The sequence below is a fragment of the Sodiomyces alkalinus genome (genome assembly GCF_003711515.1).
Source record: "Sodiomyces alkalinus F11 unplaced genomic scaffold SODALscaffold_6, whole genome shotgun sequence".
In the NCBI taxonomy this organism is placed as follows: domain Eukaryota; kingdom Fungi; phylum Ascomycota; class Sordariomycetes; order Glomerellales; family Plectosphaerellaceae; genus Sodiomyces; species Sodiomyces alkalinus.
In genome coordinates, this window is record NW_021167084.1 from 1,810,362 (window position 1) to 1,829,674 (window position 19,313).

General features: G+C 53.0%; 6 protein-coding genes across 6 annotated transcripts; 2 read left to right on the top strand and 4 right to left on the bottom strand.

Annotated features, from left to right (window-relative positions):
* Positions 1-1,239: 1,239 nt before the first annotated feature.
* SODALDRAFT_333904 (glucanase B) lies at positions 1,240-2,861 on the bottom strand. The gene has a single exon (XM_028612091.1). The coding sequence runs from the start codon at positions 2,735-2,737 to the stop codon at positions 1,427-1,429; it is 1,311 nt and encodes a 436-aa protein (XP_028465942.1). The 5' UTR covers positions 2,738-2,861; the 3' UTR covers positions 1,240-1,426.
* A 2,536-nt stretch (positions 2,862-5,397) lies between these two features.
* SODALDRAFT_324560 (hypothetical protein) lies at positions 5,398-6,012 on the bottom strand (the record flags this gene model as incomplete). Its single annotated transcript, XM_028609898.1, has 3 exons — positions 5,398-5,484; position 5,652; positions 5,735-6,012. The coding sequence occupies 3 exons, from the start codon at positions 6,010-6,012 to the stop codon at positions 5,398-5,400; spliced, it is 366 nt and encodes a 121-aa protein (XP_028465943.1).
* Positions 5,827-7,182, top strand: SODALDRAFT_379354 (hypothetical protein; the record flags this gene model as incomplete). Its single annotated transcript, XM_028615035.1, has 6 exons — positions 5,827-6,373; positions 6,457-6,560; positions 6,624-6,665; positions 6,728-6,746; positions 6,851-6,962; positions 7,128-7,182. Exons 1-6 carry the CDS (start codon positions 6,280-6,282, stop codon positions 7,180-7,182), a joined length of 426 nt encoding a protein of 141 aa, XP_028465944.1. The 5' UTR covers positions 5,827-6,279.
* An 836-nt stretch (positions 7,183-8,018) lies between these two features.
* Positions 8,019-11,470, bottom strand: SODALDRAFT_182529 (calpain clp-1). Its single transcript, XM_028607067.1, has 3 exons — positions 10,879-11,470; positions 10,499-10,775; positions 8,019-10,429 (listed from the first exon to the last, which is right to left on the bottom strand). The coding sequence occupies exons 1-3, from the start codon at positions 11,230-11,232 to the stop codon at positions 8,139-8,141; spliced, it is 2,922 nt and encodes a 973-aa protein (XP_028465945.1). The 5' UTR covers positions 11,233-11,470; the 3' UTR covers positions 8,019-8,138.
* A 1,152-nt stretch (positions 11,471-12,622) lies between these two features.
* SODALDRAFT_360474 (hypothetical protein) lies at positions 12,623-13,993 on the top strand (the record flags this gene model as incomplete). The annotated part of the gene is made up of 8 exons (XM_028614269.1): positions 12,623-12,683; positions 12,778-12,788; positions 12,891-13,135; positions 13,257-13,304; positions 13,415-13,496; positions 13,587-13,684; positions 13,792-13,828; positions 13,961-13,993. The coding sequence occupies 8 exons, from the start codon at positions 12,623-12,625 to the stop codon at positions 13,991-13,993; spliced, it is 615 nt and encodes a 204-aa protein (XP_028465946.1).
* A 1,535-nt stretch (positions 13,994-15,528) lies between these two features.
* On the bottom strand, positions 15,529-17,975 carry SODALDRAFT_379357 (hypothetical protein). The gene is made up of 5 exons (XM_028615036.1): positions 17,491-17,975; positions 17,159-17,438; positions 16,888-17,099; positions 16,567-16,825; positions 15,529-16,470 (listed from the first exon to the last, which is right to left on the bottom strand). Exons 1-5 carry the CDS (start codon positions 17,682-17,684, stop codon positions 15,775-15,777), a joined length of 1,641 nt encoding a protein of 546 aa, XP_028465947.1. The 5' UTR covers positions 17,685-17,975; the 3' UTR covers positions 15,529-15,774.
* Positions 17,976-19,313: the final 1,338 nt, after the last annotated feature.

Consider the following 19,313-nt stretch of genomic DNA (forward strand, 5'->3'; position numbering starts at 1 on the left):
CAATGGATAGAATTGGAAGCTCCCATGTTGGGATTCGACACCATCTGTGATGAAGAGCCAGGGAGATATCTCAGGGTTCTGGATCGCTTAATAGTACACAACTGAGAGAGACTGGTGGGTGTTGACGTGTGGTTGTAATGCCAGAGATCTGAAGAAGAGCCTGATCGGCTGAAGTGATGAAGAAGGAAGTGCGGGATGAGAGCCAGGTCTATGACCAGAGTCCGGAGAAGTGAAGAAGAGAAGTTTATTCCGGTGTTAAGGGGACAGGCAGCCACTTGACAAAGCCTGAAGAGTCAAAGCCGTGGTTTACTAATGGTGAGCTGTAAACAAATAAGAGGATTGGCCCCATAAAGAATAATAGTAAGTGTCATTCTCATTGTGTATTATTGCTGCCTGGTGTGTGAATGATTAGAGGAAGTTCTAAAGGAAGGTGCATAGCATAGGTCCGTGTAGTTGCCGGTTTACACTAAGCTCAGGACAATGCTCCTGTAGATCTTAGACTATAGAGAGATATCCAGACTTTGTTGTTGCTATTCTTATAGTAGAGAGCATTGCCTTGAATGTATACTCTAAAACGAACGAAGTAGGTTATCTCTTAGGATGATATATATTATGATAAGTGTTATGATAAGCTCTGCCTTTCTTTAACTCCTAGTAGTAGCAGGTCCTGTACTTGTGCTGTACTTAGTTTCTAATGCTACCTCTGTAGGAACTAAGTCTTCTGCTAATATGAAATACAAAAGTTCTTGTAAATATATTACGTATAATTATATCAAGTTGTGTAATATTTAATTATTGTCCATAGGTAGTCCCTGGCTAATTAAGAAGAAGTGTATTAACCTGGAAACGACTAAAGCCAATTTACCATAGTCAAACTGACCCAAGTTGCCGCCTTAATACGGAGAATACGTTGACTTTCAACGAGTCACGAGTTCGCGCGTTGTTGAAGGATATATATAAAACGCCAGCTTCTAGATTCGACGACCAATATATAACATAGCTTTGATGGTATAACTCTACATTAACCGAACGGCTCCGTCAACACTAAGCTAAAGAGTTTGGAAGTTATTATTATTGTGGTTATTGTGGAGGCCGAAGCTTCAGGGGTAACACTGTCTACTTGCACAGCAATGGAATGGACCTGTCGAGTGTCGACGACTAAAGTAGCAACAACATATGAGTATATATTCAGGAAATTCCTTTATGCCATCTGCTCTTTACTTAATCAAATATTTAAATTGCAGCTGAATATCGTCATCAGCCCCGTCCACTGATCACACGGACTAGCTGCCTTATATACGGGAGCCTCGTGCCCATCTCATCATTGTGTCCTAACTCATGTATGCGCAGCAGATGATCATATGTCGTTGAGTAAAGTGGTACGCATAATGTGATCTGATATTGTCTGGTGTCATATTCACAATGCTCAGCCACTACGGACCTCCGCGCCACCGACGAAGAATGTCAGAGATTCGGGATCTGGAGAGGTAATCAAACCAGCAGCATCCTCCGCGCCGTCAGGGTTGACATCGTCATAGGGAAAAGTGTAGCCCCTCCCACCAATCACATGCTCGTGGACAATGCGGCTATAGTGTGAAGTTGGACTCCTCGTGTAGTAGTGCTCGGCGTCCAGACCGGGCTGGTAATCCCCCCCGGGGAGAAGGAGCGTGGTGCGCGTGAAAGCGGCGCAAAGTCGCGGCACCACGGCTCTATGGACACCGTTATCGGACTCCCAGACGGTGAACGGACCCGAGTTGCACCCCCAGATATCACCCGCGGTGGGTTTCCCGTACGGCCGGCTGTCTCCCTCGCACGCGAGCTCGTCCCGGTAGTTGACGCGGCACGCCACCACGCCGAGCTCATTCTGGAGGTTGACGCGCAGCGTGTTGTGCCTGTAGTGCTCCCACACCGCGTCGACGTACCCCGTCCAGTAGTCCTCGAAGGCAGTGGGGTCGATGTCGGCGTAGTCCTTCGGCGAAAGCGCGCGGAGCAGCCTGCCGCCGCGGACGATGCAGTGCGCGGCCCACGGGCGGCCGTCGACCTGGCCCTGTCTCCCGAGATTTGCGCAGATGCTTTCGAGTGCCGTGGAGCGGAGACCGAGGACCTCCTGGACCGTCCCGCTCAGGCTGCGGAGGACCATGCCTACGGCGAGACCGACGTAGTCGACGAAGCTGATGTTGGCCCAGATGACGCCCCGGGTGGTGAGGGTCAGCTCTACGAAGCCCCAGTTAAGCCCGGCGCTGGGATCTTGAAGGTTGACAATCGAAGGCTGTACTAGGCCGTCACCCCAGCCGGTCCAGACCATAAAGAAGCGGAGGTCGCCCTCGCAAAAGTAGATGCGGCCCGAGCTCATGGCGATGGGGAGGGTGATGGTGAGCGTCTGGCCCCGTCTCGGCAGGGGGATGGCGATTTCGTCGTGGTTGACGGGGATGGGGATGAGGGAGCCGCCCGAAGTGGGATAGTGAAGACCGCCGTCCCTTCTGAGGAAGACGACACGCCCGTTCGAGTCTTGGCCGGAGATATAGGCGTTGAGGGGCCCGCCGGCGAAGTTGTTGACCAAGTTCAGGGGGAGGTGGCCCGCAACGGGGTCCATCATCCGTCCGTTAGTGGCATCTCGGTTGTCCGTACCGTTGAGCGTGTTCTCATCAGTGATGATGATGTTTTCAACACTTCCAGGTTTGGCCTGGGTGTATTCGTTGGGAGTGCTCCGGATAAAGTTGATAAAAGGGGTAGCCATGGCAGTTCCCACCATGACGGCAAGGAGCGTAATGAACCGCATTGCGGGCTAAAACAGAGAAGTGGGATATATGGAATGACGGTGAAGACTTCAATGTTGGCTCTGATTCCTGTGAGACTCAGGAGTGAAGGCTTGTCGGATGAGAGATAGTCGAGATACTCTAAAGGACATGGCTCTTTATATAGCTTTCAGGTTTCCATATTGACCGTTATGCCAACTTTCCAAGTCCATGTCGCTTGTGAAGTCTAGCAATGGTGTCTGGTGGTATCAGGAGGTGGAAACTCTCTTCACAGCTTCATCATCTCCCTCCCGGCACAACAACGGCGCATCCTGTTCATGGGAGGGTTGACCGAAAGCCTCGCAAGTCTGCTCCAAAGCATGATTTGATGTATGATTGTAGGCACATGTTCCCGTCTGGAGTCAGGTTCAAGACCAATCGTTGCCCATCTCGGCGGGCGGAAGAAAAATATGATGGAGCGGAGAGCTTGCAGATTGCGCCGGGGAGACGCCGTGAACAAGATGTAAGTCGTAATTAAAGGCACGTGTCAAGATACAAGGCATGGCCCGACGCGACTAAGATGGTGGTGTTCTCGAAGTCATCTGCGCGGGAAAAGAGATAGATGCTAGGAACAAGATAGTTGAGATGTTGGGAACACAGAGCGGTGATGGCCATTCACAGTCGACGAAGCCGATACTCATGACGTCCCAGCCAGCTTCAAAGAGGTGTCGGAAAGCAGAAGGTCTATTGGCTTCCGACCTCAACATTTGTTTTTGTATTCATTCTACGTCGTCGTAAAATCTGCCCTTCTGCTCTCCCGGTTCTCGTGACTTACGGGTTCTCCTAATGGGGAAATTCAGGGGGTGGAGGGGGGCTCAGGGGGGAAAGGACCTTGTCTTACTCCGTCCGTTCCAGCTCAGGGCCCGAGATGGTGACAGGGAGGGATAGTAAAAGTCATCAAATACTTTCTATCGACGGGAACGATGGAGCTCAGCAGTTAATTCGGAAGAGAAATACTCGTCAAGTGAGATGGTATCCAGCGTCTAAGGTCTTCACGATTCGATTCATCATGCAGGCAAAACTTCTACGGCTGCCATCGCAACATGGTCCAAGTGCCGAGCCGGTGTTGTATGACTGGCAGAGTTCCTCTAAACTAATGGTGCCAAAGGCTACGGTCACACTCACTCGTAGATCTGCCTGGTTCGTGGATGCCAGGATGGTTCATGTTCCCTGCCGAGTTAAGTTCCCGAGCGAACATGAAGCCATGCCCCTTTTGCTGCCACATGCAAGTGAATGAGATCCCAAGATGGCAATTCCTACCGTGGCAACATTCGAGGAAGAGGCTGTTACGTTGCAGCACTCGAGAGTCAGCCTGGTTTTCATGTTACTGCGCATAATGGTGGTCGATCGTGGGCTGCATGCCTCGTTTTCTTTATCCCCGAAAGATCCGGGTTGTTGCCATCTGGGGTTTCATGCAAGTTTCTCGGCGGCACCCTCAAGAACCACGATTAGAAAAAGAACTTGTATACAGGTTGAACAGCTGGGGGGAAGAAAGGGGTTGGGATGTCAGGGGTAGCCTGGGTGGAATTTCTCTCCGATTACCTCGCAGGATCAAAAGCCTAACAATTGTTCTAGAAAACCCAGAACTTCGATCTGGAGCAGCCCCAACCCGCTTCACAAGCGTCATCCTGACCTCGGTCTGCAATAAAAACTGTCCCAGAACCGGCTTGTCTAAGAAATAGACCAGAGAGAAGATGCGGGTGTAACGTGGCGCTAGGATTCATGCACGCAGTTTATCCCATAGGCTGCATGTGTATTCTCCCCAGTTCCGTTCCATCCCGTCAACCCGCCGCCCCCCTAAGGTGATCAGCCAGGAGCACGCTGATCCTTAACGTCTAGGCCAGGAACCGAGCGCTTGTTGATCTCTCTGGGGCCTAGAATACACGGGCCCCAACACTTATACTCTTGCGTAAATCTCCGGCATGTCAGGCCACGCGGGAGGATCTACGTTTACCACGAACCTAATACAAGAACCCCGAGGAGTCCGTGTGTTCACCTTGGTCCTTGGAATGGGGGATAGTTGGCCCTCGTTCTGGATAGTGAACATTTCTTATCCCAAAAGACCAGACCAGACCCTAGCAAGCACGAGGGGCCCAGGGGGCCGTCACTGGCCGAAGGGTAACACGGCATCGTCATGATGCTAGTGACCTCGAGGCTCTCATGTTCCAGAAGTATCACGGGTGCCCCCCGCACATTTTCACCCCCTTTCCCCCAAGTCTCGTGAACAGTCTCCAGCGTTGTAACTGGGCTCCTCATGGCCGAGGCTTGCTTTAGAGTGGCATAGGTAAAGGATATGACCGAGATGAGGCCGACGCTAACAGACGGCACATGCATGGAGCAAGATCAAGGAACCCGGGGAAGAAGCACACCTCGAATGCATAAGGTGGTCACTGCTTGGCTTCTGAACACTGACTGGACACTCTTGTTCGTTTGGTCTTCGTCGAGGTGGGATTGGCGAACATCATCGCCGGATCCAGTCTGTTGACCAAGGATATCACCATGTCGCAGGGTCTCAGGATGACAAGTACGGAAAGCAGTGGGCTTCAATGTTACAATCGGAACTCTCAACTGATTATTACTATTATTATTATCAATCTTCCTTTTAGCACAGAGCCGTGGCACCCAGGGTCTCCAGCATTTGACCGCCGATGGGTACCGACATGGACGTACCGTTATCAAGAGGGCAAAGCTGGCGCAGAAATTCATCGTACCTATCCAGTCATATCAGATTTCAACTCTTCTTAGAACTTGTCTCTTACAGCAAAAATGGCAGACGCAAGAAACTGTGCAAGTCGAGCACCACACCCACCGAAGTATCTGCCGTAGTCTTTGGGCTCGCAGGTCTTTCCCACGCACACTGTTTTGTGGTTCGAACCGGCATTAGTCGGTTGAGATTTTCCCCCTGCATACTGAAAGAAAAAGAAAGGGGGATGACTTACCCGGCGTAAGGGACAAGAAAGAACCAGAACCCAGTCCCCAAGCCACGGAAAAAAACGTAGAGTGCCGCAATGTGAGAAGTCCCAAACGGCACGAGGGTGACGGCGGTGGATATTAAAGTGACCGCCAACATCGAGAGCAGCACGTTGAAGTGGCCCAGCCGGTCGCCCACCAACCCAGGCAGCACCCGGCCGAGGAACGACGCGCTGTTCATGATGGCGATGAAGTTGTACCCCGTTTCGGTGGGGAACCCGGACCATGCGACGAAGGTGGGCAACATACCGCCGACGCCGAAGATGGCAAACTCAAGCAGGAAGGTTGCAGCGGTAACAAAGGAGAAAGGCGGCGTTTGAAGGCAGTGAAGTTCAGAGCTGCTCCTTTGCTTCTTTTCCTCCTCGGCGTCGTCTCCGTTCCTGGGGGTGTCTGTTCTCGAGACCGAGGCTCCAGCGCCGTGCCGTCACGCTCAGCCATCCTCTTCTCGCCCATGAGTTTCGGATACGGCATGAGACAAACGACACCTTCCAGTCGGAGGCAAACTCTAGCCTGAATGCATGTGAGATTGTCTGCCCCTGCTTCTGCTTTGTTCGAGCTCGAGCTCGAGTGGTTCTATCGCCGGTTCTTCATCCTTGGCGTTATCTTTTGTCGGTAAAGGTCGTTCTTCCGCCGAGACGCGGGTTTTCACCGTCATTGGATCCATGCGTATGTATGGATATGTTTTTGGTAGTTGGCTTGGGGGTTGTCCTGGGTCCAACTCGGTCCTCGGGGAGGATGGGATCCAGGATCCACGCAAACAATGATTCGAGCGCCTCGTCTTATGACGCCTTATCGGTGACAGACCGCCTACAGACGGCCTTCGTTTCCCAAACAGTCTGTGCATCATGGCTGGTCTAGACCCTGGACCCGACCATTGTCCTCCCCTATCAGCGGCGGCGGGTTGCTTACCTACACGTAACACGGTTACACCGTTATTGTTATCCGTTGACACAAGTACAAAGCATGAGCAACACGACGCCAGTAGGTACACCTATATCACACGCGAAACAGGAAACCTCCTGATACGTTATGCGGAGGCTTCCTTCCGAAAAAGGGAAGGTGGCGGCATCCGGCGTCGTTGATAGTCTTTGATACCCGGTCATTCGGGAGTCGTGTATCGGCTTCGGCTTCGGCTTCGGCTTCGGATTTGTGCCTTGTCGGCTCCGACGCCGGCCTGTGTGATATATTTGTCAAGAGGTGACAGCCATAGCGAAAGATGACAAGACTGCGCCCCGTCTAGTCGCTATGGAGGACCTATGCTAGAATGAAATATACCACAGCTCCCGCAGAAGATATATAGGGGAGAACAAAAGATATATAGGATAGAAATATTCTCGATGTATAGGTTGACTGACTGGATAGGGGTAAAGGGGTGACCATGGTCGTGGTGGGAGGGGAGGATGATTATGTCAGCTAGACGGCACCCATACATGTACTTCCTAGCGTACCTTACTAACGACGGCTTAGTACAGTGCGGCGCAAAGGGTTTCTACACCGCTACAGGTACCTCTCTATACGGATTAAGCCTGTGAGATATATTAGACAGTGTAGTCACTTTTTGCGCCCAACTGTACACCGTATTGCGATCCGTATAGATGGACCCTGGATGCTCAAGCACCATCCTCTCTATCACTGCCGGATATTATATCAAACAACTACCCAGCCTTTTTTCTGCGTTAAATCTCCAGCCTACCTACTAATTACTATAATTGCGAGATGTTCCCGGGCTGTACCAAGACATTTACCACTCAAGGGCCAACCAGCCCCGCTATCCCGCGTCTTACCCCTACGGTTTCTAAAGAGTCTCCCGGGCCCCGACTTCTCGCCATCGATTATCCACGATATCAAGGTAGGTAGGGTATATTTCTTAGCGAGGTTATAGTTCCAGATCGAGTTCAGAATTTCACTAGAGAATATAACATGTCCAGTATAAAATATTCATTGGTATTAATGTGAACAGACAGCTACTCGAAAAACTCGATATAAAAGACACACACTTCCAATTCTCGGTGAGAAGCAATACACGCCCGAACCCCGTCAAGATGATCCCCCACAAAGCCTGAATCCATCCAAAAAGACAGTAGAAACCAGAAACCAGCATCCCAAAACATATCGTGACTGTGTCCCATCTCATGTATCCATCTCATCTCCACAACCTGCCGCTTCTAGCGAGATATATAGGAAAATGCGTTCAACCTAATCCGGAAACCGGGCACATAAACAGATGGCGACAACAAAGTTCCAGCGGTATCCGCAAAGTCAAAAGCCGTTTGACATGTCTATATGCCAATTCATCGCTCATCATGAAAGAAAACAAAAGAGAAGAGAAGAAAAATATTGGTCGTAAATGCGAAAGCGACGAGGAGATGCAGCTCAACCCAGCTGTTTACCAGACTCCATAGGCGTGACAAGCACTCCCGGCGTGCTGGCCCCAGAGTCGAGCTTGTCGTACTCTGCCGAGTCAGAGCTCTTATCCGACTTGGAGTCCTCGTTCGGCTCGGGAGTCTTATCGGCGCCCGTCTCGTCCGGCTGCTGCCCCTTCTCCCTCTCCTTGGGTTCCTCGGGTGGTGAAGGTGGAGCCTTCGCATCCCCATCAACGACCTCCCCCTTCTCTCCACCGGACGCGGCCTTCGTTTCTCCCGCGTCCTGCTGCGCCGTCTTCTCTTCGGCTTCTTCCTCCCCAGACGGCTGCTTCTCGCGCTCGCCGCCCGCATTCTCCTGCGCATTGTCGAGGTCGGCACCTCCCTTCTTGCCCATGCCGTTCTCGAGCAGGTCGCCCCCTTCCATGACGACGCGCAGGTCGAGGTCCTCGTCCTTGGAGTACAGCCGGAAGCCGACGATGCAGATGGCGTTCCACGGCTCCGGCGCGTCCTCGTCCTCCGACTCGAAGATGGCCGACTTGGGGAGCGGCGGCTGGGCCGGCGCCAGCCGCGGCTTGCGGACCATGTCGTCGCTGCTGTACAGCTCCTCCCAGTCCTCGATGGGCGAGTCGGACGACTCGCCGTCCGACACGGGAGGCGGCGGGGCGGCCTTCGTAGCTCGCCTCTTGCCCTCCCCCTTCTTGGGCTTGGGAGAAGCGGGCTTCTCATCCGACTCTTGTTGTCCGTCCGCCTTGCCCTCTTCTTTGCTCTGGTCCGCGGCCTGCTGCTGCTGCTGCTCCGGCTGCTGCTTTACCTCTTCTTCCGTTGAGCTTTCGTCAGCATCGTCCACCGCAGCCGCGGCCCGCTTGCGCTCGCGCTTGGTCGTGTTCTTCTCCTTCTGCTTCTTGTTGATCACGCGGTTCATATGCCGCCTCTCCCACTGCTTGCGGCGCTCCTTCTGCCGCGACGCCGACGCCTTCTGCTGGTCCTTGATCTTGCGCAGCCGGGCCACCTCCTCGAGATGCGCCGCGCCCTTGCTGTGCGCCAGGTCGTAAGCGTAGCCCACCTGGGCCAGCTTCTCGTTCTCCGTCCGGTTCTTGCACTCGCGCTTGACCACGTTCTCCACCGAAGGCACCGCCGTATCCCTCTCGGCCGTTACGCTGATGAACACGCTGTACTCACCCGCCGGCATGTCCGGGATTTCGATCGACACGCCGCGCGACATGAGGTAATTGCCGTGCGACCGTACAACGTAGTCCTCTGCTTCGGGGCGGCCCTTCTCGTGGATGCGGAAGTGCAGCCGGAACCTGTACTGGCCCTGAAGACCCTTGAAGTACCGGTCGTCGAGCTGTGTCAAGGTCAAGACCAGCGGCGAATCCTTGGTCAGCGTGAACTGGAGCTTCTCGTTGTACTGGGGCTTCCAAGGAGCCTCCACGCCGATCCACCGCTGACAACACCGCCAGTCGGTGTCCCGGAACAGCCTGGTGCGGTCGATGTGCTGGAACTTGTTGAGAAAGTCTTCATACGAGATCCAGAAAGAAGAGTCGTTGCCGAACATGTGGTTGAGTTCCGCTTGCGCATCCGGCGTCCACTCCTTGGACCCGTCGGACCATGCACCTTCCCAGATGCCCTTTCGGATCTTGCCCCAAGGGTTTCTCAGCTTGAGCAGTCGCTGGCCCGACTTGAGCGTCTTGGCCTCCATGAGGACGTAGGCGTGGCCTTCCGAGATGCCATCGCGATCTCCGTATCCACATTCGAGCAGCCCTGTGGAGCAGCCAAACAAGAACTCGTCGTTGACCCTGGCGAGCTCGTCCCAGAAACTTTCCGTGTCGAGAATGTCGGAAACAAGGATCTCCGACGTGACACCGCCGGAGAGATCTTCGAGGGCCTCGCCGATCCAACCGCCAATCAAGGAAGCGTAGTCGCCGTGGGCCTTAGCGTAGGCCTTCTCGAGGAGCGGGACCCACGTCTCGTTCTGATCCTTGCATTGTCCGAAGAAGAGAGCTTTGGAGCCGGTCTGGTATGTCTTGCGGTAGACGCGCTCTTGATCCTCCCGGTCGATCTGCTGCAGAAGATCCCGCTGCATACTGCGCGAATCCCATGCGGGCGATTTGAGGTAGAGCTTGTCATCGATGATGGAGTAGATCCATTCGCCATCTGTGGGTCGCCTCGAGTCAGCAAAATATTTCTTTTTTTTCTCGTTCTTTTTTTTCTCTTCTTCTTCTCGCTGTTTCTTCTCCTTAAAGGGATAGCATTGATGGAATGGCATACCTCTGTAAAAGACGAAACCGTAAATGCCAATGCCTGTTTGGCAAACGTCAGCAATGATCCCGAAAAGCATGAGCAGGAGAAACCCAGCATCGGCCCACTTACGTTGATCGTATTCCACGCAAATCTTCTCCAGCGCACCCGGAACGTGGGCCAGAGCCGTCAGACTAGCGATAAGCCAGCAGTCCCCGAGGCTGCCTTGCTTGACATCGTCGCCACTGAGGGACTTCATGAACGTAGGTTTCTCAAAGATTTCGTGCACGCGCTTGACAGCCTTGGGCACGGTAGCGCTGCTGCTGGAAAGAGAAGACCTGCTGATCGACCACTTGGTAGAGCCCAGGTGATTGAGACAGTTGCCCTTTTCCCATTTGAGGTCCCAGTCCTGTGAGAGGAATTCCCATATTAGCTCCCATTGCTCCAAAGATCCGACTCCTGTCGCACACACAGAGGTGGCCTTGTATGGGGTTGGGGACCAATGAACATACCAGATCAAAGTTCGGATCCCGATAGCGAGTATTCACCCTGCGGCATTCCTGGATAATCTTCCTAACCTTCCGACGGCACTCTTCCGCAGCCCGTTCATAGCCAGCGTTCGGCGATTCGTTGGGTCTCTCGGGGCCTGCTGGAGGGAGGACAGGGTCGAAGGGCAAGACAGCGAGGGCCTTGCTGAACTTGCGCTTTTGGAAATTCTTCCAGATCCAGTTGATGGTCTGCTGAGGTGGGGGCTTGGGCTTCTTCTTTTTCTTCTTTTGGTCATTACTGTTGCTGCTACTGGTGCTGGGTTGCGCGCGGGGCCGGCGAGGGTCGTCAGACTCCTCGGAGGAGCTGTAGCCGTGCATGGTGTCGTCTGTCCTTCGGTCGTTGGGTTAAGGGCGAAAGGCGTATAAAACAGGTTGGTGGATCAAGACTTGGTCGGAAATGAGGGCATCCCAAATGCGGCCTATCAGGAGTACAGATGTTAACACAGGGGAAAGATCGAACAGGGTCAAAAAGACCGAAGCGAAAGGAGAGTTTGCCAGAGCAAAGAAAGCAAAGAACGTGCCCGGTGTGCCGAGGAGGGAAAACCAAAGGGGGGTAAGGCGAGAAGTCAGGACATGAAATATATAGGAAACGAATAGGAATGAAAGTGGGGTGCGAAGACGGGTGGGTGTGAGGACTAACACATACAGGAAGACCGACGTCTGGAGGAACCGGCCGGCGTGATCCAGCACGGCTCGGTCCCTCAAAATGGGCGGTGATCAGGAGTCAGGGACTCACACCGCTCTAGGCATGAGCCTGGGATTGACTGCAATCTGGGCCATCCCCGGGAGTCGACGAGGGTTAGCGGGGTGGGGTGTCGCGTGGATGCACGAACCCCTGGTCCCCTGGTGAGCCAGAAGGGTCGCGGGAGAACGTATGGATCCCAGACTTGATTCCAGCATGGCGGCAAGGGCATCCATCAAACTAGGGGTACGGACCAAACTAGTTGGAGGCCGATCCGCCTAGTCCGATTGGCGGGTAGGGGACTGATAGCCATCTCTTTGTTTCATTCGGAATTCTGGAAAAGGGGGGGCCAGTGGGCGGGTTGACTGAGTCGAGGGTTCGGTTTGGGGGGCGTGTGGGAAGAGGGACGGATAAAAGCGAACATCGCGGCTCTGCTAGTACAGGAGCGGTAGCGATAGCGCTATCGGATAGATGGCGGTAATAACCCCGGCCAAAAAGGAGAGTACAATGTGGCGGTTGAGATGGGAGAAAAACGGCCGTCCCGGATGGATCTGAACGTTTGAGAGTCGAGGCTTCAGATAGTGGAGGAAGAAGTATGGGGAAAAGTGGAAAATGGCAGGTCGAATCCGATAACCAATTCAATTCGAGGCGTGATCATGGGTGGAGCATTACTCGGTATTTCTTACAGTACGCTTCTGGCAGACTTAGAATGAATAGATACTGTATGGTTAGGCGCCAGACCGGAGTACAGTACAGTGTGGGTCGATACAGAACACCGTTCCGTGCATGGCTCCACTAATACAAGTCGGGGAAGGGGGGTACGGAGCACTTCATACGTTGTACACGTACGTGTCGTACTAGTTAGTGGCCAAAGCGCCTGCAGGGCGCATAGCGTAAGGTATGCGGCAAAAAGGAGGGTCTAGTGACTTGCCGTCCACTAATAAGAGTACGAACTACTACTTCGTAGACTCGTAGCTAGACCCTTACCCGGTTTGTCTTACCAATTCAGTGCCTGTTAATAGAGCCATGGAAATGGAGGAATATCAACCCCAGATCCTTCTTGCGGGGCTGTTCTGGCGGTCGGAAGGTCCCCTGTTCTGTTAGACTTGTCTTGTTCTCGAATGCACTTCGCTCCTGCTCCGCTAACTGGACTCTCCTCATGCTCCTGATACACTAGACAGGCAACATTTCGGTGAGATCGTCGCAGTCCCAAGACATTTAGACGAAGTCGGGGGGCTAAAGGACTGCGACTGGATTGCCTATATTTCCTCGGCATCGTGTATCGTCTTCATAGGCTGCCTCATGGTATATGGTTGAAACACTGCCCGCGCTGCTCGCCACAGCCTACCTAAAACTGCAGCAAAACATCTCGGGGGACTTTTGCGATTTCGTGCCGCTGCCTAGGGAAGGCATCGGCGTATTACAAATTATATACCTGCGACTGGTGCCTGGAGAACCTCCACGCCACATTATTCGGAAACCATGCAGCCTCATAAACCGTCCCTCATACCATTGGTTTATTATGCTCTTCTTTTACTGGTATGCATCCCATATTTTGCTTGGGAGCAGCTGAACGGATGCCTCCCCAAAAATATCGGTCGTCTAAAAATAACAAAGTCGTGATCGAAATACAAGATTGCCGAGTACCACACCGATTTAGCAAGGAGGTGGGGTTGGAGCCGGAATACAACGCTGCGATAAGATCAATGTGACAAGTCTTTATCACCGGCGGGGAACACTCGCCAAGCTGCCGTTGGCATGGGTACAACGTACAACCTTAGTGTGCTGCGCTAACCACCCCACGGGATAGCGTGGCAGTATGCTGCAGGGGGGGACCCTGGGGAGTCAGAAGGTCCGACGTGGGGAGGCCCTTTTGGCAACAACACCAGTGGTCCACGATGTCCGGAGATAGGCAATTCGAATATGTATGGAACTGCACGAGACTCGACTGGATGACTCCGAAACGTGCAGAAATGGAAGTGGAAAACAGTACGAAATCTCGGGTCATTTGATCGTTAGTTTGATGGTCATCTCCGCGCACGACGAAGGATGCCCGATACGCGTGCGGCACAGCCTCTGCATTACTAGGTAGGCACCGAGGCGTCAAGCTTTCCTCCAGACTACCTTACCTGAGGTATCCGTGATAGGATTATGCATGATCGGTACAGGTGTACGTTGTACTTACTGGACACAAGCGCCATTGGCTTGGTGCTGCTTTCCGCGCCATTAGCGGTAGGTGGTGTTACCCCCCCGACTCTGCAATACGAGTGCTTTCGGTGTCCCTGAAAGGATAAGTACTTTAATGCACTTCGTAATCGTTGGGATAGACTGATAGTAGCTTATATACATATATTGAGGCTGTAGGTGGTTGAGCTGATCATCCCGATGCAGCAGTGATAGTGGCAAGGGTCCTATAGGTACAAAGGCATATCGTATACTAAGAGTACCTAGGTACCTTATATACCCCGCTTGTAAGTACATAGGTACCTCGTACAATTACCTAATTCGTCAATTAGTCTTATAAGTATCCACTAGAAGGTCCGATACCGGGTTTTCGAATACTGTCCTAATTACTCCGTACCTTTAGGTGGTTGGCAACTCTCCTCCTACTAGCAATTAGGTAGGTACTTCGTGTACACCCTGCTATATACCTATAAAACGGACTTCTTTTCCCATCAACTTTGGGTTGCTGAAAGTGGCTACTGCACATGCTTCTTCCCTCGATACTATAACCTACATGCTAAGAGGCGGCCGCCTATCGACTGTACACTACGGAGTATGAAACTGGACGCAAGGATAGCCCCACTTCCCTGGGCTGTTTTGTATATGTGCACGCGAGCAATTTGGGGTAAATTCCCAATGTGCCGAGAAGCAAAAGGGGAAGCGGTACCGGCCTACCGTCGGGGAACAATCACCGTGGTACGTAGGCACTAGCACTTGACCGTGATCACGTCCACTCCCGGACAAGGCTGTAAAATGTACCAAAAGGAACATCGATCTCTCGTCGCTTCGGATTTCCCCCGCCAAACTGACTCGAGTCGCCACCTTGGCCCGAGTCGCTCGACTCGCTCCATTCCCACGTGTGGTCCGTTCCTAACCAACCACACGTGTACTCCGTAAAGCCTCGACTAAAGCCACGAAGTAGCGCATGGCTGAATTACTGTACAGTGAGTGAGCAAAAGTTTCGGGATAACGTAAAGTAGAATGCTTCGAAGCTTTTAGGGAACACTTTTCTATCAGTGGCAAAACCATATCATATCACAAAAGTAACGAATCACTGGATCTTTAAAATATACCGAAATTATTGCCCACCCACTATACAACCTAGACTTGTAGCCCGCTTGGATGGAGAGTGCGCTCGTCTTTGGTGTATAGGTAGTCTGGGGAAAGGAGGGACCGCTGGGGACCACTGCGGACCGCTGACCCCGAACGGGCCGGGGTTGGGTCTAGGACAGCAGGACTGACCACCATGGCACGTTTGACTCGAGATGGCGAGCTGAGTAATGCCGGTATCGTGATGTTGGTTGGCCAATCTTATCATGAATAGACCCCCAAAGTATGGGCATTCGTCATGGTCTGGAAATGAACGAGATGCTGCCGGTCGCCATTCATCCAAGGGATCGTGAGGAAACGGCCTGTTGAAAAGAGAGGTGGCCTGGGGCCCTGGCAAAAGGATCAAAGCACCTTATATGAATATATCGTGAAGAGCGCTTCGGTGCTTCTGCTGGACCCTGACGCGTACATATATACTCCGTAGGAGGCTTAAAACAGAGGGAAAGCGCATTTATCGACTACTTTACCACCGCTTCTCGTATTCCCGCACAATAACTCTACCTTTCGCCTCTTAACGCACGTGTATCTCAGCAAGCTTGGGGTGATATGGCGTAGGCAATGATGGAAATTATCAGTGAAGTACGTACGAAGTATATATGGGTCTGAACCGCCCAAAGGACTAATCATCTTTCACAACTTGTCCACGACCACGACGAGGAGTTTCAACGTCTTAAGGCTCTCGGGATGCGAAGTGTGAAGATTAACGGTGTCGACTTGGAGATTATACAAATCTTACTATATGTATTGTCTCTGAAAATAGCAGGGAGAGGAGGCGACCTCAGGCCATGGCAACTTGGCCAGATTCATCCCTGATATATCCCCGTCCTTGGGCCCTTACTGATATATCAGGCCCCCCATCGCTCCACAAACTCCCTCTGTTTTCCAGTCGGTCCCCTGTTCTTGTGCCTGGCAGACGACCTCACGGATTCAATCTCCTCCACACGCGCCTGGACCTTAGCAACCTCCTGCCTCAGCACAATGATAGAGCTCTCAATGGCCGGGTCCACGAGCTTGACGTCCGCCCCGAAGGGACTCTCGGCAAGCACACTATCACGCAGGAGCTGCATCGCCCGCCGTGCGTCCGCGAGATGTGCCGCCGTGGCGTGCTCGAAAGATTCCTGGGCATTGAGCGCCACGTCATCCGCCTTTGCCTCTCGCTCGGCTTGAGTTCGGGCCAGAATCGGGATAGCGTCCCAGCCGCTAACTGCCAAGTTCGGATTCTGGGGAGAAGACGTGGAGGTGGACGGCTGTGCCACGTCGATGGCGAGCATGCAAAGAAGGGCTTCAACTGGGGACTCGTCGGGCAGGTCGGAAGAGCGGCGGTCCCAGCTTGGTTTTAAGGTTGTGTTTTTTCGGACCCGGATAGGCGATGCGGGCTGAGGTGGTGGGGCTGTCTTTTCTGCTGACACGGAGGGGACGGCCAGTTGCGTCTTGATCATGTGGGCGAAGCTGGATATTGCCGCTTGATGAGAGCGAAGTGTCCCGATATGAGGTGTGAGCCGGTCTACACGACCTAAGAGGTACTCGAGACAGGCGTTGATCTGGTGCAAGTCAGCATTCCCACTCCTCTCTTCTTTCCACGGCTTTGCGGGTTAAAGAAGAAGACCAAGTGGGGAACGCAGAGTAGAAAACCTCACGTAGACAACAGCAGCTGCGGACCGGTTGATGGATTGTCCATTCTTGGCCGACAATGACTTCAGAGCTGGTTCGAGGTACTGCTGCTCGACCGACATTTGAGCCACAGGGAGAATCTCAGCATATAGAGACTCGACCTCCTCCTGTAACGCCGTGACATCCTCCATCGAAGCACCTGCATCGAGCGGTGCCGTATTCAATGCCTCGAGATAGAGTCTGTCAAGTTTTGTGCGTGTCGTCTCGACAATACTCTTTATGAGCCTTCACCAGGTCAGTACCTAAAATTGGCAAGCAGTAGAATGCCTGGAAAATCGGAATATTACCTCATGCAGGTTTCTCGGAGTCTCTCCACGTTTTCCTTGTCTTCAGGATCTTCCGAATCGAGTTCCCACCCAAGCTTCTGCAGGCTCGACAGAAGCTTATCATCGGAGTGGAGAAGCTCGTCCACAGTTCGGTTCAGGTCGTCGTCGGCGGCCTTGGACTGTTGTTCCAGGTCGGCAATTCGGAAGCTTAAGCTTTGAGAAAGTTCTTCCACCTAATTGCGTGGTTAGTGGCCCGATGAGGAAGGTTTGATTCAAGATGGAAGATGTATACCGTGGTCAAAAGCCTCTTGCGCTCAGCATCCTGCTTAGCTGCCTTCTTAGCCGCCAACATAGAGCGAGAGTCGGCAGCTTTAGCATCAGCTTCAATGAGCTTCGCGAGCGCATTGTGATGTTGCTTTAGGGTTTCAGTCTGTCGGGTGATAGAGGCCGTGGATCTGTTGAGCTCCTCGATCGCCGTCTTGAGCTCTTCTTCAGTGACAGATGGGACAATGGCCAGATCCTGGGAGGTCACGAGCTGGTCCACCTCACCAGATTGATCGAGAGACGCATATCTGCAGCATTATAAGCTGCTGATCCATACGCGGGGGATTAGGAGGCGCTTACAATGCAAGCTCGCCTTTGGAAAGGAGGTTGTCGGCGCCTAAGTGGAGGTTTGCCCATTCTTTGAACGCGGGGCCGTGGGTGGGATCATCCAAGGCTCTCTGCAAGGATGCATCGTCGATACGAATGCCGGTATCGAGCTTCCTCAGCAGTCCATTGAGCGTCCCGGCATCGACGAAGCCATCTCCCCAAGCCATGGCGTATGGGGTAGAGATGTGAGTGTGAGATGAGGGTCAACGGATGAGGGGCCCTATTGCTCCACGCGTTGGAGATTTGAAGGTCGGTGTCACATAGACACTGCCAAGAACCAGGTGTCAAGGAAAAAAATCAAGTCGTCTGCTAGTGTGGCAGCCTCGATGTCGCAGGCGGGGGACGTACGTGGTTGTCGTTCGAGTTGACGCAGGGGCTGATCCGGGGAGTTGAGACGACGGCTCATGCGCGACGGGCCGAGACGGCAGTCACCGGATGTCACCAGAGCACCACACCGCCTATGGAGATGGAATGAAATCTAGTGAGGTGGGTCGCCGGCGAACACTCTCGAACAAAACTTCTGGCGGTAGGACGATGACCCCAGACACAGGCGAGGTTTACCGAGTACCCCTTCTCGTGCGCCGGTACACGACTTGAGTTCCTGGGGACGTTGAAGGAGAACCCCTCCTCAGCACCTAGGTGTAACGAGGGAGGAGCCTCGGCTTGTGCGAGCGAGACGGGATCAACGGACCACACTCGGGTTGCTCAGAATCGACTGGTGGTAGGACAAAGGCCGGAGCAGGATAGAAGTAGACCTTTAGAAACATTGAGAGTATATCAGAGACCAAACCTGGCCAAGAAGTAAGCGAAACCGTGGGCGGCCGTCGGCTGAGGCTTGTTGTCGTCCGTCGGTCAGGGAAGCAAACATCGAAACGGGGATGTTATGTATCGGACCAAATAGTGTCATTGACGTTTGGAAGTACCGCAGTACCTTACTAAGCACCGTGTCGTGGCAGTGCTAAGCGAACCAACCAGAGAGGCTACCTAGTCCTTATCGATAGCCAAGGCCTAGATGCCGACTGAGATTAGGGGCTCGGATATCGGGACGGCAGACAACCGATGCTAAGGTACGTATCATAGTGGGGGAGCGTAAAGAGGGCGGGATCGGTTGGACCAGTCTGCAACTGTCCGGGACCCGAAACATTTGCCCACGCCGTCCCCGATTTTCTTCTTTCGCTTCCAACTATGGGTTGATCACCTTCTATTTGCTATCCGCATTCTCACACTCTCTCATACGTGATATAGATCCTAACCGGCCTGCAAGGCCGGCGGGTAGTCGCACGTCAGGGGCACCAACACTGGGACCCGGTGTTCGTGATCCGACGTGTCATCATGGCGGGACAAATCAGCGCAGGCTGCGCAGCATATCAGTGCCAGAAACCTGGAACACTTACCGTCGTTTGTCGGCAGCCACAAACGCAAATGCTGCCCTACGACTGCTGCCGTGTCCAGGCAGAGTCGGCCATCTTCACCAATCTTGTCAATTCTACCTATGAACAGACCTAGTACATAATATCTGTAATCACTTGAGGTCCATTCATTTGGTAATGCTGGTTGATGTCATAGAGCTTCCTCGTTTGAGGTTTGAGTTATCATGGTTACCCGCAATATCTGCTCGGGCGGTTAAACTCGTGGTCCATAGAACAGCCAACGTACACCGGAGTCTAGCATCTACAAATTCCTGGCCCATCCGGAGCATGCTCCGGGCTGGCACATCCTGATGTGCTTATCTTGTGTGATTTGTAGTCTGATGGTTTGACAAACGAACCTCGGAAGGAGAGATATGGGGAGGGGTT

What these genes read in the sequence shown, in the direction of transcription:
- SODALDRAFT_333904 (XM_028612091.1), bottom strand. Translation starts at nt 2,737, where the DNA reads ATGGCTACCCCTTTTATCAACTTTATCCGGAGCACTCCCAACGAATAC.
- SODALDRAFT_182529 (XM_028607067.1), bottom strand. Translation starts at nt 11,232, where the DNA reads ATGCACGGCTACAGCTCCTCCGAGGAGTCTGACGACCCTCGCCGGCCC. An exon ending in GGGATCCGAACTTTGATCTG is followed by an intron (nt 10,776 to 10,878) that starts GTATGTTCATTG and finishes TTCCTCTCACAG; the next exon opens with GACTGGGACCTCAAATGGGA. An exon ending in TTGCGTGGAATACGATCAAC is followed by an intron (nt 10,430 to 10,498) that starts GTAAGTGGGCCG and finishes TTTGCCAAACAG; the next exon opens with GCATTGGCATTTACGGTTTC.
- SODALDRAFT_379357 (XM_028615036.1), bottom strand. Translation starts at nt 17,684, where the DNA reads ATGGCTTGGGGAGATGGCTTCGTCGATGCCGGGACGCTCAATGGACTG. An exon ending in TCCAAAGGCGAGCTTGCATT is followed by an intron (nt 17,439 to 17,490) that starts GTAAGCGCCTCC and finishes ATAATGCTGCAG; the next exon opens with ATATGCGTCTCTCGATCAAT. An exon ending in CTCCGAGAAACCTGCATGAG is followed by an intron (nt 16,826 to 16,887) that starts GTAATATTCCGA and finishes GACCTGGTGAAG; the next exon opens with GCTCATAAAGAGTATTGTCG.